General features: G+C 28.0%; 1 protein-coding gene across 1 annotated transcript in view; it reads right to left on the bottom strand.

Moving 5' to 3' along the window:
- The window catches only part of LOC142329229 (uncharacterized), a 73,226-nt gene that overhangs the window by 41,471 nt on the left and 17,290 nt on the right, over positions 1-14,465 (bottom strand). Inside the window, exons 3-7 of the mRNA XM_075373637.1 lie at positions 9,489-9,550; positions 7,027-7,092; positions 3,001-4,795; positions 2,071-2,349; positions 1,431-1,734 (exon numbers count right to left, since the gene is read on the bottom strand). Of these exons, the coding sequence (XP_075229752.1) occupies positions 1,431-1,734; positions 2,071-2,349; positions 3,001-4,795; positions 7,027-7,092; positions 9,489-9,550 (2,506 nt within the window). The remainder of the gene's footprint in view (positions 1-1,430; positions 1,735-2,070; positions 2,350-3,000; positions 4,796-7,026; positions 7,093-9,488; positions 9,551-14,465) is intronic.

Here is a 14,465-nt window from a genome sequence, read left to right as displayed (position 1 = left end):
TTTATTTTCTACAGAAGTCAAAATGGAATTTAAGATGTGTTTATAATAATACAATAAAAAATTAAGTTTACAAGCAGTAAGTTTGTTACAAGTAAGTAAAATTTTTTTCTAAAGAAAGATCAACATCACTGATAATGAGAAATCAGGGCAACCATTAACAATTGGAAACGATAAACATTATTGAAATTCATAAAATTATGCTTAAAAAAATCACTGGATGATATTTAAGAATAGTAGAGAAACTAAAAATTTACAGAGAGAAATTAGGATGATTTGACAAGAGAAAGAAGAATGCAAAAATGGTGCTGAATTACTCATATAATAATAAGTAAAAGCTGAAGAGCAAACTTTGCCAATATCTTTAAACGAAGATCGAGTCATCACAAATGATGAAAGATGTAGCAGCAATATGAGCTACTAGTACAACAGAAAAGTACAATGAATGCACTGTTAAATCTCCACAGACAAAAGGTTTTGTCAAAGAAAATTAAATTATCAGAAACATTTAGGCAACTTTTTTTTTACTACTATAGGAATTATTTATTATGAATCTAGAAGAGATATACAATCAACTAGGTTTACTAATTTGCAATAAAAAAATTACAAGAAAAGGTTATACAACAATGACTCAAATGTTTACTACAAACTGATGAATGTTGCAGCATGACAAAACACATGATAAAAAGCACTGCATATGAGGGAGGTTTTTCCTAAAGAAAACAAAACTGTGTGCAACACGTCCTATTTACTGGTTCAGATCTCCAATAAGATATTCCTGCTCCCACAGTTAATGGAAAGCATTTTGATGTCAAAAGTAATATGATGACAACTCTATAAAAATTCTCCAAAATTACTTTGAAAGGATGGTACCACCATATAACTTACCAAGGAGACAAACATGAAGGGGAACATAGTAATAGTCAACAAAATATGAGCTAAGAAGAAGAGATATAAGTAGACTTTGGGCTTTTCATGTAGTCACTAGATAGGAAACGAATCCGTAGAAAAATCCTTAGCAGAGCTACATCCCATTAAATCACACTTATGTGGATCTCCACATCCTTTGCACAGATTCAATGACCATCCACCGTAAACCTAAAGAACATTAATAAGAAAGGAAAGATTTAAAAGAAAATGAATGGATTGTGACAAAGTGGTTATAAAATAAGATTAAATTTCAGCACCTAAGAGAATGAACTCAGGCTTCATTAAGGAGCAAATCTTTACCTAAATCCAGAATTACGTGGCATGTTGAAAAGTCAACTATTCAGCCAAACCCTACTCTTATTACATTACAAAGAATTATGTAAGAATGAATCTGCAAACATTATACTCAAACCTCAACTTTTTAATTAACTTGCAAAATTAATGAATATATTTCTATATCAGATCCACTTCAATTGAATCCAAATGTCTAAAAGCTAACTTACTGACACCACATATCAGGAAGCATGGTATTTTCTGGCAAAGCAATACCACTAGACATTTGTTGAAGTGGTGAACCAGATATTATTTCAAAAACTAAACCATTATTTTCTTCATTGTTAACAGTTGTCATGATACAGGGCATCATTACAGCTGAATTTCCAGTATCATCCTCTTCCATATTAACTAATGTAAAATTTGTTGTATCTGGAATGAATTCAAAATTATCCGGTGGTTCTCTTGAAGTTGTAGATAATTTTTCATTTTCTGTTGAGACGTCTGTGTTACGTGGACTTGTCACTGATTTTTCTTTAATGACCATTTTAAAATCGGTTTGTTTTTGCAAAGATTTTTTATTATTTAATAATTCATAGTTATTATGCATTTTAGCTAAATGTACAGAATACTTATGTTTTGTTGTAAAACCACGTTTACATGTATCACATGTAAATGGAAATTTTTGTGTATGTAAAATTAAATGTCTTTTTAATGTACCACCTACAGTAAAACTTAGGGGGCAATGAGGGCATTTATATGGTCGTTCTCCGGTGTGTTTTCTTTTATGAACAGCAAGTAGCGACGTGTGTCGGAATAATCGGCCACAGAAATTACACTTATATGGAAAAGGATTATCATGCCACTTACGATGTATCCAGTATGTACTCTGAAATGTAAATTTACGTCCACAAACATCACAAACATAACGATCTTCTTTCGTATGACAACTTCTATGTTCTTCCAACATCATTCTTGACATAAAACCTCGCTGGCAAAAATCACAAAAATATTTAAATTTGCCAGTATGTATGGCAAAATGATGTCTTAAACCAGTTCTTGTTTTAAAAACTCTTTTACATATATCACATTCCAGTTTATTAGAGTTATGTAAATCTCGCACATGTCTTTGTTCATGATTTTTAAGAGCTTTTAAATTAAAAATTTCTTTACCACAGTAATAACAATGCGGATCTCTATGTACTTCATCATAATGATTTTTTAACTGTTTCTCTTTCATGAATTTTTTGTTACATTCATTACAATGAAATTCAAAATTTTCTGGATGTAATTCTTCATGAGATTTTAATAGTTTTTTTGTTTTAAACGTTTCACTACAATATTGACATAAATAATCTTGCCTATCTTTTCGATTGTTATTTTTATTATTATGTTCTTTAATATGTTTACTCATTAATTTTTTATTTTTCGTTTCAAATGAACAATAGTTGCAATATATTGTTTTATGGCTATTATAATGTTCATTTTCATTATTTTTATCAATATATTTATCACATATATTACAAGTAATCATATCATTTAACAAGTTATGATCAATATTTTCATGGTCTTTAAGATCGTTAACTGGTGTTCCAGTATATGTACATTGTTGACCAGATAGACTTGTAATATTACTGCTAGAAACATCATTACTAATACTTTTATTCACACAACAATGATTGTTACTGCTATTATTTTGGACTGATGTATTTAAAGTATTAATTATTATTTCATTGACAAATTGTGATTCGATAATTGAAATGTTATTTTTGTTATCAAGAATTTTATTAGTATCATTATTGATAAAATGTTTATTATCTATGCCATTGTTATCAGTTTTTATTAAATTATTATACTTAAAATCATTAAAATTTTGGTGTAATTTATGATCATATAAAATAGCATGTTTATCTAAATCATTTTTACTATTAAAAGATACATTACACGTACTGCATGAAAGATTTGTAATCAAATTAATTTTATTATCGTGATCATTTTCATTATCAATATCATCATTATTATCATTATCATCATCATTAGCACCATCACAATGATCAGTCTTTTTATCAGTCAATGATATATCTGTGATATTTTTATTAATATTATAATTAAGATTTAATGAATTTTCTTTATCAGATGATAAATTAATTGACGATGATTCCGATGATAATGCCATGAAGTGTTCAACATTATCAAAATAAATTTCAGGAGCAGATTCATTATTTGTGATAATTTTTTTATTGTTATTTTTATGAAAATTTATATGTTCAATGTAAGTTGACTGTTTATCAAATGTTAGTGAACAAATACCACAACGTAGTAAAAGTGTATTTGTGGCCATATTTTCATCAATGTTATCAACATCATTATCATCACAATCATCATTATCGTCACCATCATCATCATCATCATCATTCAAATGTATTTCACCGACATCATTATCGTAATCATTTGTATTTAAATCAACATCAACTTGAATAATTTCTGTAGTAGAATCATCCTTTGTTGTCGAATAATCTAAAATTTTATTACATAACTTTGTTGATGATTGTAATGTATTATTTGTCTTATTAATATTACTAATTTTATGGCTACGTAAATGTTTAATTAAACTATTTTTAATGTTAAATGTTAATGAACAGATACCACATTTATATTTACACGACTTACTACACTTATTTTCATAGGTATTATTACTTGTAACACATCTATCGCTACAATTATTGCTATCATCAGTATTATTAGTATTATTGTTATTATTATTATTAGCAGCAGAACAAACATGTAAATTTAATTGTTTCTTATTTTTAAAAATAGTTAAACACGACTGACATTTAATAACATTTTTATTTTTAATATCATTTAATGATGTAGATGATGACGAAGCAGAAGAATTTGTAGCACAACATTCAAATTGATGTTTATCTAATAAAAAATTAAATTTTGTTTTAAATTTACAGTTTTTACATTTAAAAAATGTTTTTACTTCATTTTGATTATCGAAATCTAACGAACTATTATTACCATTGTCAGAAAAATTACTTTCACTTAAATTTTTATCAGAATTCAATTGTGATTGTAATTTCACATTTTTTATATGAATTTTCATATGTTTTTGATATTCACTGTCATTATTAAAAGTTATACTACAGAAATAACACGACCATTTATTTAAATGCGAATTCATAATATGTTTCCGAAGTAAAACCTGAGTATGGAATGCATCATCACACATTGTGCATTTAAATACAGGTCTATTCACAGAACATTTATTTGCTTTTAATTTATTACTATTTTTATCACTAATTATTCTATCACAAATTATTTCTTTTTTAATTTGAATATTATTGTTAATGGTATTTTTACCATCAACATTTATTACATCATTGCTATTATTATTTAGTAACAAATTACTTTTATTTTCAGCTATTTTAACATTACCACTATCTTCTTTAATTGCATCCTTAATAGTAAAGGAATTATGACAGCTTCCAACTGCTGATTGTTTTAATAATGAAGAAGGAGGGGAAGAAGAAGTTGATGATATCTTCACACTACTATTAATAAATTCATTTGTTTTTTCATTGGATGCTTCCTAAAATTACAATAAAAACAACTGATAAATAAAATAGAAGGAAAATTAATTATATTACCAAAGAACAATCAGATTTTATTCATATATTAATTACAAACATTTTGTTTATAATTAATATTTCATATATAAACAACTAAAAATATTCATTCAAAAATTCATTCATTCATGCATAAAACTGTTTGTAGCTGAGGTTGACTGCATAATTAATTTGACTAATTAGGTTAATTATGTAAACATTATATATTGTATCTATATCTGTATAGATACATTATTAGATATGTGTCGCTACAATTAATCTATGCTAATGTTGTACCAAGGGCAATAGGAAAGTTTTAAAATACAACTTTATTTTTTTATAATTTTTCAAAATAATCTCAACCACACATTATACACTTCTGTATCCTTTGAAACCAGTCTTAAAGAAACCCTGCCATGTTTTGTTGGAGATCTAGGCACACTCATCATCTCAAGCCCTTATGAGGTGATCAACATTTGTAAAATGCCTCTCTTTCAGTCTGTTCTTAAACTGGGAGAACAGCACAGAACTGGGAGAAGTCACCCAGAGCGAGGTCAGAACTGTATAGAGGGTACTCTAACCGTTTTATTCCAGAGCTGGCCAAATACTTGGAACGGGGCGCTGGAATGTTACCATGGTGAGAAAACTGTGTCCATCCTTCAGTTTGGATGCAGCTTCTTGAGAGCTTTGACAACTTTAGGCAGGCATTTCTTTGTATATGACTTCCCTGTTGCTGTCTTCTGGGTCTCTAAGAAAACTCATTTTAAAACTCCTCTCACACTAAAAAAAACACCATTCTCTTCTTCACTGATCTGGATTTTCAAACAGCCAAGGCGGGGGACTCCTCAATTTCAAAAACCCATACTTTGTTTTGAGCCTTGGTCAGGACGTCATAATAATACAGCTAAGTTTCATCAGCTATCACAGTACTGTTCATATAGGGAGATTTCACATTTTCAAACTTTTCAGTAATTCACAGCATTATAAAACACAATATGCAATTTCATCATTTATGACGTTATTCAGTACCTAAAGGGTACAAAAAGCTTTCTATCTTAAAGGTGATCTTACAGAACAGCACAAATGTTGGTGCATTAATGCCAGAGGACACCTCTATTTTGTGATAGTTCACACATCTGTCTGTCTCAAACATTTTTCATACTGCAGCAATGCTTCCCTCATACGAAGATCTGACCTTGGAGTGTACTCAAGTCCAAAATTTCCTCTTTTAAACACTTGGCACCACCTAAATATTGTTGCACAATGAGGACAATCCTCTCCAAACACAGGAATCATTTCCACTAAACAATGATCAACACTTAACCCACATATATAATTCTAGCGCAAAATTACCTGGTACTTAATTTTCAACCTTGACGACATTACTACTTATTTTCACTAACACAGTTAAAAAGCAAATGTCACTGAGGCAGTGACTAGAGTGGCTATAGTGCAGGTTGAGATCTGCCTAAACACACGCTAACTTGTAACTGTGATGATATCTCATAATGCATACTTTCCTAGTGTTCTTTATAGAATGATCAAGGCTAATATTATAAATTTTGTTAAGATCTCATCATTTGATATTAGAAAGAAGAAAATACTTTGTTTATAATAATTGCACTTTTTAACTTAATAAATAACCTGTAAGAACATTTTAATATGGCTTCTATTAGACAGATAGTTCTCAATTTTTCCATCAATGAAGAATATGTTCCTATACCCAAACTACTTTAAAAACATGCCTCATACATCCTTAATAATATTTTTTTTCTAACAGTATTCAACTGTGCAAAATGAACATAAAGAGTAAAACAATATTCACTCAGAATTTTTAATACTGTTACCTGATCAGTATACTAACTGCAATCTGGCATTCAATGTAATTCTACAACTTCTCTTCATTCCTATTACAACGCTTTTGGGAGATGAATATCATATATTCAGTAACCTGGACTTTCTATTTGAATCATTCCGTTTCATTTTCAAATATTTAATTCATAGATTTTTACACATGCCATTTTTCTTTCTTATTTAATATTCTAAATAATGTGAGATTGACAAAAAAATTATTCTATGATTAACCCAAAGCATCTGCAGCCCAGTACTCCTTAAAGAAGAATCATGTGTTCATTAAATTTTCAAAATACTGCAATCAAATTAACCAAAAAAAGTAAATGCTAATTAGAATAATCAGATAAAAAATTATAAATACCTCAATTATTTCAACATCACTATCAGATTCATTTACTACACACATTTCTTCAGTCTGGCAATCAGTCTGAAAAAGTAAGTAATGATTATTTAATAAATCTTTAAAAACTACTATTTCAGTAATATGACTGTTCTGCTCTAGAACAAATATACTTCAAGAATTACAGTAAATTAAATAATAAAATATTCATTGTTAATTTACAAAAAAAGTAATAATCACAGTAAATCATTCCTATCATTAAACAGAAGAAATAATCTAAATAAAATATTTTCTGAAGTTTTATAGTTTGAAAATACTCCTACCAGGTAATATAATTTGATTGGAAGAGTATAATTATTTGATTAATACTTTGAAAATAATGCTATTCACATCAAAAGCTAATATTAAAATAATAATCATTATGTAGTCATCAGTAGGGCTCAAATTAATCTTTTTTTTCATTTGGAGCTTTAACAGTTTATATTACTTCATCACATAATTACCACATTTTATTCATTGAATGCTAGAATTATGACATTCTTCAGAATTTGAATTATTTGCAAACCAATAAATATATTAATAACCAGATGAATTAGCATGCTTGGTGAAAAGAATTAGTAAGAAAGAAAAATTTTATGTTTTACTAATTGATAATTTCATCGAAATTCTACTATTATAATGCTTTTCAATATAAATCACGAATAAAATTCAATCTAAGCAAATCTCAAAAATAATAAAACTAAGCAATCTTAATTTTTAATTTAGAAATGAATATTCAGTCATAAAATAAAACAAGTGTTACATAGAGCATGGTATATTACATGAAAAATTAATAAGCCATAATTTTTTATTCATCAATGATAAAAAATAAATTGTGGCCAAACACATTTCTTTTGTTATAACAATTATTTTTTAAGTTTAATCGTTCTAATTATCTTTTGTTCATAACCAATACCTGAAAGAAGAAATTCTCTGTATCCTTACCATGTCTTTAGTAAAACAAGAAATAAACACTGGAAAAAAATGGCATATATGATCTGCAATAAATTATTTTACCATTAAAATTAAAGGGGATTACTTCTGTAACTTAACAACAAAAAAGATTACGGGTAAGCCACCAAAGAAAATATTTTCAGTTTATAAATTTTATGATAAAAAAATATTGTTAGGTTTTAAATGAATTGATGACAGTCTAATAAAAAGATTAATCCACTGATACCCAATGTACTCAAATGACTAAGTGAAGTTTTTAATTTGATTAGATAATTTAATAGAATAATATTTTAATCTAGTCATTATAGTTGTGGTAATTTAATAAATCTTTAATTAGATTTTATAAAAATATATTGTTTCCTTATTGGGTCAATTAATGAAACATATTATTTTTTAGGAGTAACTGGTCATTTGCAATGTTTTCAATCTGTAAAAATTATCCATTTCTTGCTTTAAAAATATTACCTTTTGTAAAAAATATGTTTCAAAAATTCAAAACATTTAGTGTTGGAAACAATGACCTGCATTCATTACAGTTCAAAAATGTCTCTTCTGATTTGAGGAGACTGGCCATAAATAATAATGTTTGTAATTGTACATTGGTAACACCATTACTGAAGCGAAGTGCTAGGAGGCACTTTACTAAAGTTTCTGGTTTTTTTACTGAACTAAGTGAGTTGTGATTATATCTTTTATTTTATTTACAAATTATAAAAAAAGATTCTATGTTTTTATCTGTGATAGTTAAGAATGAAGATTATTTAAAACTATAAGCTTTTGGCACACTAAACTGAACAAAATTTCCTAAATTCAATTATTTTAATAAAAAAATTATAAAACATTTTCAGTTGCTCACGTGACAACCTTCAGTGACTTTATTAGTCAGAGTTTATTACTTTTTATCATAGTATTTCTCAAAATTGGATTTTGATATGTACAAATTGTAAGAAGAAAGTTCACATGAGTGATACCAAGAAAATATCAGATAGATTATATAATGGTTAGATAGAGATTTCATATGAAAAATTAAGAAAGAAAATAAAACCCAATAAAGAAAGAAATGAAAATAAAGAAACAGACAGGCTAAAAGGGAATGATGTAAAGTTAAAATAAGAACAAATCATAGGTTCAGAGGCCAAGAGATTATTACAACAGAAGATTCCGTAAAAAATGAATGAATAAGGCTAAAAAGAGGAATAATTAAAGTAGATGACATATTAAATAAAAAGCTGTGGATAACAAGTAATATGCTGAAAGAAATTAAACACAAAAAGGGTAAGTGAACAAAAAAAAGTGATAAAAACACAATAAAAAAGATGAGAGCAGAAAATTATATTGACGTAGAAGAAAAAAGTTAGAAGTTTGAAGCAGCAAAGGAAGAACGGTAGAAGGAGTGATGTAATGAATCTTGCATGCATTTTAATGAATTACAAAAAATATAAATATTTAACAACTTTTACAAGAAAACAGAAATATATTAGAATTAATACCTTATTAAAATCATTTAATAATTCATCATGCATTTCTACACCAACATTAACTTCACTGCCTTCTGAAATTAATAAAATGATACAAATTAAAAAGTAAATAAATCTATAACAGTTTGTAACTTAAATGAATGAGTTTACCAGAAATGTAAAAATGCAAGTGTCGCACTATTTTATTACAAATAAAAATTAAAACTTTATTGATAGAATATTGTTTTCTTATTACAAGAATAAATAAATACATTTTTTATGCTCATTTCATTGCGAAAGTGCTAAAAAAAAGTTTGTTACTTTATAGCCCTAGTCTTATTTTATGGATGTGACATTTTTAAAGTACCAAAGGAATAATTGGTATCCATAAAAAGTGCTTGGTCAGAAAGTAATGATTTTCACTACAGCCAATCTTTGGGGTGAACAAAATGAAGTTGTCTCTAGTACAGTTGAATTTCACCTATGTTTTGTATGGTTTATTAAGTTTATGTGTAAGAGTATAATGTTTCTCAGTGAAAAGGCAACAGAAAACCACTCCGCTCTTCAACTTTTCAAGTAAGCTTAACATAGGATGGTGATAATTCTTGAGATTAGCTACTTCATTCTCAGGAGTAACTTGCGACTCTTGTCAGGTCACCTACAATCATTTGTTATTGGACCTAACAAACACTGATAATAACGTATAAGAATATTGAAAAAGAAAATAAATATTTTTAATAACATTTTCTTTAGAATACATTAACACAATGAATATGAAAGCCTACTATATCAGCAGAAATTTTCAAAGAAAGCCCTCATAATGTAATATCTCCTTTTTTCCATAGCTTGTAATTAATTTTATACCTCTGAAAACATTTTGGTGTCATTCAACAATAATACTGTTTTGTAACTAAGTGACAAAAATTGTGGAAACTTAACTGAAAGAAAAATTTATTCAACAGGTGGTAGAAATGTTGTTTTGTTGTTGAAGTTGTGACTAGTATGGCAAATAAGGCCAAACTGATAATGTAGTTTCTGACAAATTGCATAAAGAATGAAATTATAAGGAATTTGAAATTGATACAGGTGAAAGTGGCAAAATTCTTTATCCATGAAATTTCAAAATATTACAAAATTATTATAATATTAACTAATTATTTTTTTCAAATTTTTCAATCTATCAGTGTAGTTTTCATTTCTAATGTACAAATCAACACTTCTGGTTAATGCACAATACAGTAAATGAATTTACAAACCACATTTAAAGATTTTACTTTATACAAGACACATGCTTTTAAATATTTGTTACTAGTTTTTAATAAAGTGCTGAAAAAGCAATAATATATGGGTGAAGTCCTTTACTAAAATGGCTGGCACACTTAAAGTGTTTATAAAACACTTTACAACATTTTTATAAAAGACAAACAAAATTCTTTAAATAATGAAGACATTTAATGTCATTAATTAGATACACATAATTCTGAAATTTATCTTTCTCTTAGAAAATATAAGTTTTTGTTTTAAAAGGCAACTGAAATAGTAATATGATCTTCAGTTATAGATCTTCAGTTGAGTAAAAATCTGTCAACAGTAGATTCTTCTACAAATTTGAAGACAGTACTATATCCTACTTGACATCAATTTTACTAAAAGATATAAATAACATTAAAAAAAATTGAGTTACATTTATAAAGTAATAAATAAGTGCAATATTACATCACGGATTTTCGATTCGTAAAGGTATTAAAATTATACTAGTTTTATTAAAAAAGGGAAAATCTGGTATGAAGTGAATGATAAGACTATCATCAAAAAAACTGGCCGTGAAATTCAATCTGTTTGTTCTACGGCAATAAATTTTAATAATAAATTCATAAGATAACAATCAATAATTCATAAAAAAATATAAAAGAATAATCTAGCAAAATGCAGTGATATAAAAAAAATTACAATGAAATTGTACACCATGTGGTAAGAGTCTTGCATATGTCATTTCTTCTGCTTAAAAAACAAAAATTTCTGTAATATAAATAAAACTGTTTTTAACAAAACAATACTGATATCATAAAAGGTAAGACACTACATTTCTATTATCAAAATCTGTTAGACAATAGATATACAAGAATAGATAATAAAACCATGTTTAAGCGTTCCATAAGAAAAAAAAAAAAAAAATTGTTACAAAACTCTTACCGGCCCGATTTCATTTATTAAGCAATGAATAATACATATCATATTTACAGAAATAATACAATTCTTATGATTATTCATTGTTTAATAAATGAAATCAGGCTGGTAAGAGTTTTGTAACAAATTTTAATTTTTTTGCTTATAATATATGCTTAAACTTTGTTTATTATCTATTATTGTATATCTATTGTCTATTATTACATATATTTAACATGTATTTTTTTTTTAAAGAAAATTCCAAATTAATAACACATTTTGATAACAGAAATGTAGTGCCTTACCTTTTTTGATACCAGTATCATTTTGTTAAAAACAGTTTTATCTATAATACAGAAATTTTTGTTTTTTGAGCGAAAGAAATGATATCTGCGAGACTCTTACCATACAGTTTACAATTTCATTGTAATTTTTTTGGATTATAACTACACTGCAAATACTAATTGTAGGATTTCATTGACTATATGCATTATTCAGTATGAATAATGAGGAAAATATTCTGAGATAAATTTATATTGTTTTTTAAAACTGATATTATCTTTTTATTCATAATGAGATTATATAATTCCAATGTTTTATAACTTTTTTTAAATTACATTTTTTTACAGTTTCTTTAAATCATCTGCCACTGAATAACTATAATATACAAAAATATTTTTATATGTAAATTTGTAGAATTTTTTACTTTATGTCATTGCACAATAAGTAGCAAAAGGAATCTTTTTTTACATCAAATCCATTTTCAAATGCTAATTTTAAATGTAACCTATCTCAAGAAAATAGAGCTAAAAAAAATCTGATGTGGACATCACATGACTTCCTTGTACGCCTGTTAAATTACATATACAGATTTTTTTAAATTAAAAGTAAATAAAATTTTTTTTCATTAATAACTTCTGATATTTTTACTTCCTAAGTATTCCTAAGTATTACTTAGGAATATAATTCCTAAGTATTATATTTACTTCCTAAGTATTCGCAAAAAATTTCGGTTTTCAGATTTCATCGGAAATATTCATTTTGACCATCCCTGAATCCATTTTGACTAGTTTCGGCGTAACATCTGTACGTACGTATTTATCTCGCATAACTCAAAAACGATTAGTCATACAAAGTTGAATTTTGGATTTAGGACTGTTGTAACATGTAGTTGTGCACTAGACTGAACGAAAATTATCTAAAAAAGCCCAAAATAAAAAAAAATTGGATTCTGAACTTTTTCTTAATTGTAGTAATAAGCCAACACTGAGAGCTTTTCAACAATTTATCAAAAGTGGCACTTATTTTCATTGGTTTCAGAATTATAGCCAAATAAAATTTTAATTAGTTGAAGTATTTGTATCTTACAAGGGAAATGCACTTCAGTTCGAATCGGACTTCATCTCTTTTATTTTTAATTTAAATATATTGATTTATTAATAATTATTAACCTGTGACTGTAAAAAAACGTTTTACGATAAATAATAATTCAATAACAATAAAAAAAAATATGAAAAACATCAGAAGTTATTAATTAAAAAGAATTTTATATACTTTTTCCTCCTCTATGAATCATGAGACCTTGCCGTTGGTGAGGGGGTTTGAGTGCTCAGGGATACAGAGTAGCTGGACCGAAGGTGCAACCATATCGGAGAGGTATCTGTTGAGAGCCAGACTAAGGAATGATTCCTGAAAGAGGGCAGCAGCTCTTTCAGTAGTTGTTAGGGGCGTGAGTCAGGACGACTTAAACGGCCGTATCAACATCACTCAGTCCTCTGAGTACTGCGCAGCTGAAAGCAATGGAAAACTACAGCTGCTTTTTTTCCAAGAAAATGTGGCTCTCTGCATTTTCACATAGCAATAATGGAGGCGCCTTCCTTGGTAAAATATTCCGGAGGTAAAATAGTCCCCCGTTCGGATCTCCGGGTGGGGACTACTAAGGAAGGGGTCACCAGAAAATTAAAAAATAACATTCTACGAGTCGGAGCGAGGAATGTTAGAAGCTTGAAAAAGGTTGGTAGGCTAGAAAATTTAAAAAGGGAAATGGTAGGACAAATGTGGATATAGTAGGAATTAGTGAGGTTCGGTGGGAAGAGGAAGGCGACTTTTGGTCAGGTGATTTTAGAGTAATTAACTCAGCGTCAAATAATGGGCAGGCAGGAGTAGGTTTCGTGATGAACAAGAAGATAGGGAGGAGAGTGGAGTATTTCAAAACGCATAGCGATAGAATCATTGTAATAAGGATAAAATCAAAACCTAAACCGACAATGATTGTTAACGTTTATATGCCTACAAGCGCCCATGATGATGATGAGGTAGAGTGTGTATACAAAGAGATTGATGAAGCAATTAAACACGTAAAAGGAGATGAAAATTTAATAATAGTTGGAGATTGGAATGCAAGCATTGGAAAAGGCAAGGAAGGAAATATAGTGGGTGAATACGGGCTGGGCAAAAGGAATGAAAGAGGGGACCGACTTATAGAGTTTTGCACGAAGTATAATTTAGTAATTGCCAACACCCAATTTAAAAATCATAATAGAAGAATATACACTTGGAAAAAGCCAGGCGATACTGCAAGGTATCAGATAGATTATGTCATGGTTAAGCAAAGATTTAGAAATCAACTCGTGGACTGCAAAACTTACCCTGGAGCAGACATTGATAGCGACCATAATTTGGTGATAATGAAATGTAGAAGAGTTATACGGAGGAAATGAATTAGAAAATGGTTTTATAGAGGAAGAAGAGGAAGTTGAGGAGGATGAAATGGGAGAAACAATACTGAGATCTGAATTTAAGAGAGCATTAAAAGATTTAAATGGCAGAAAGGCTCCTGGAATA

Source organism: Lycorma delicatula, chromosome 8, assembly GCF_047948215.1.
Source record: "Lycorma delicatula isolate Av1 chromosome 8, ASM4794821v1, whole genome shotgun sequence".
Lineage (NCBI taxonomy): Eukaryota > Metazoa > Arthropoda > Insecta > Hemiptera > Fulgoridae > Lycorma > Lycorma delicatula.
The sequence above is the reverse complement of the archived record's forward strand: the minus strand, read 5'-3'. Positions and strand labels throughout refer to the sequence as shown.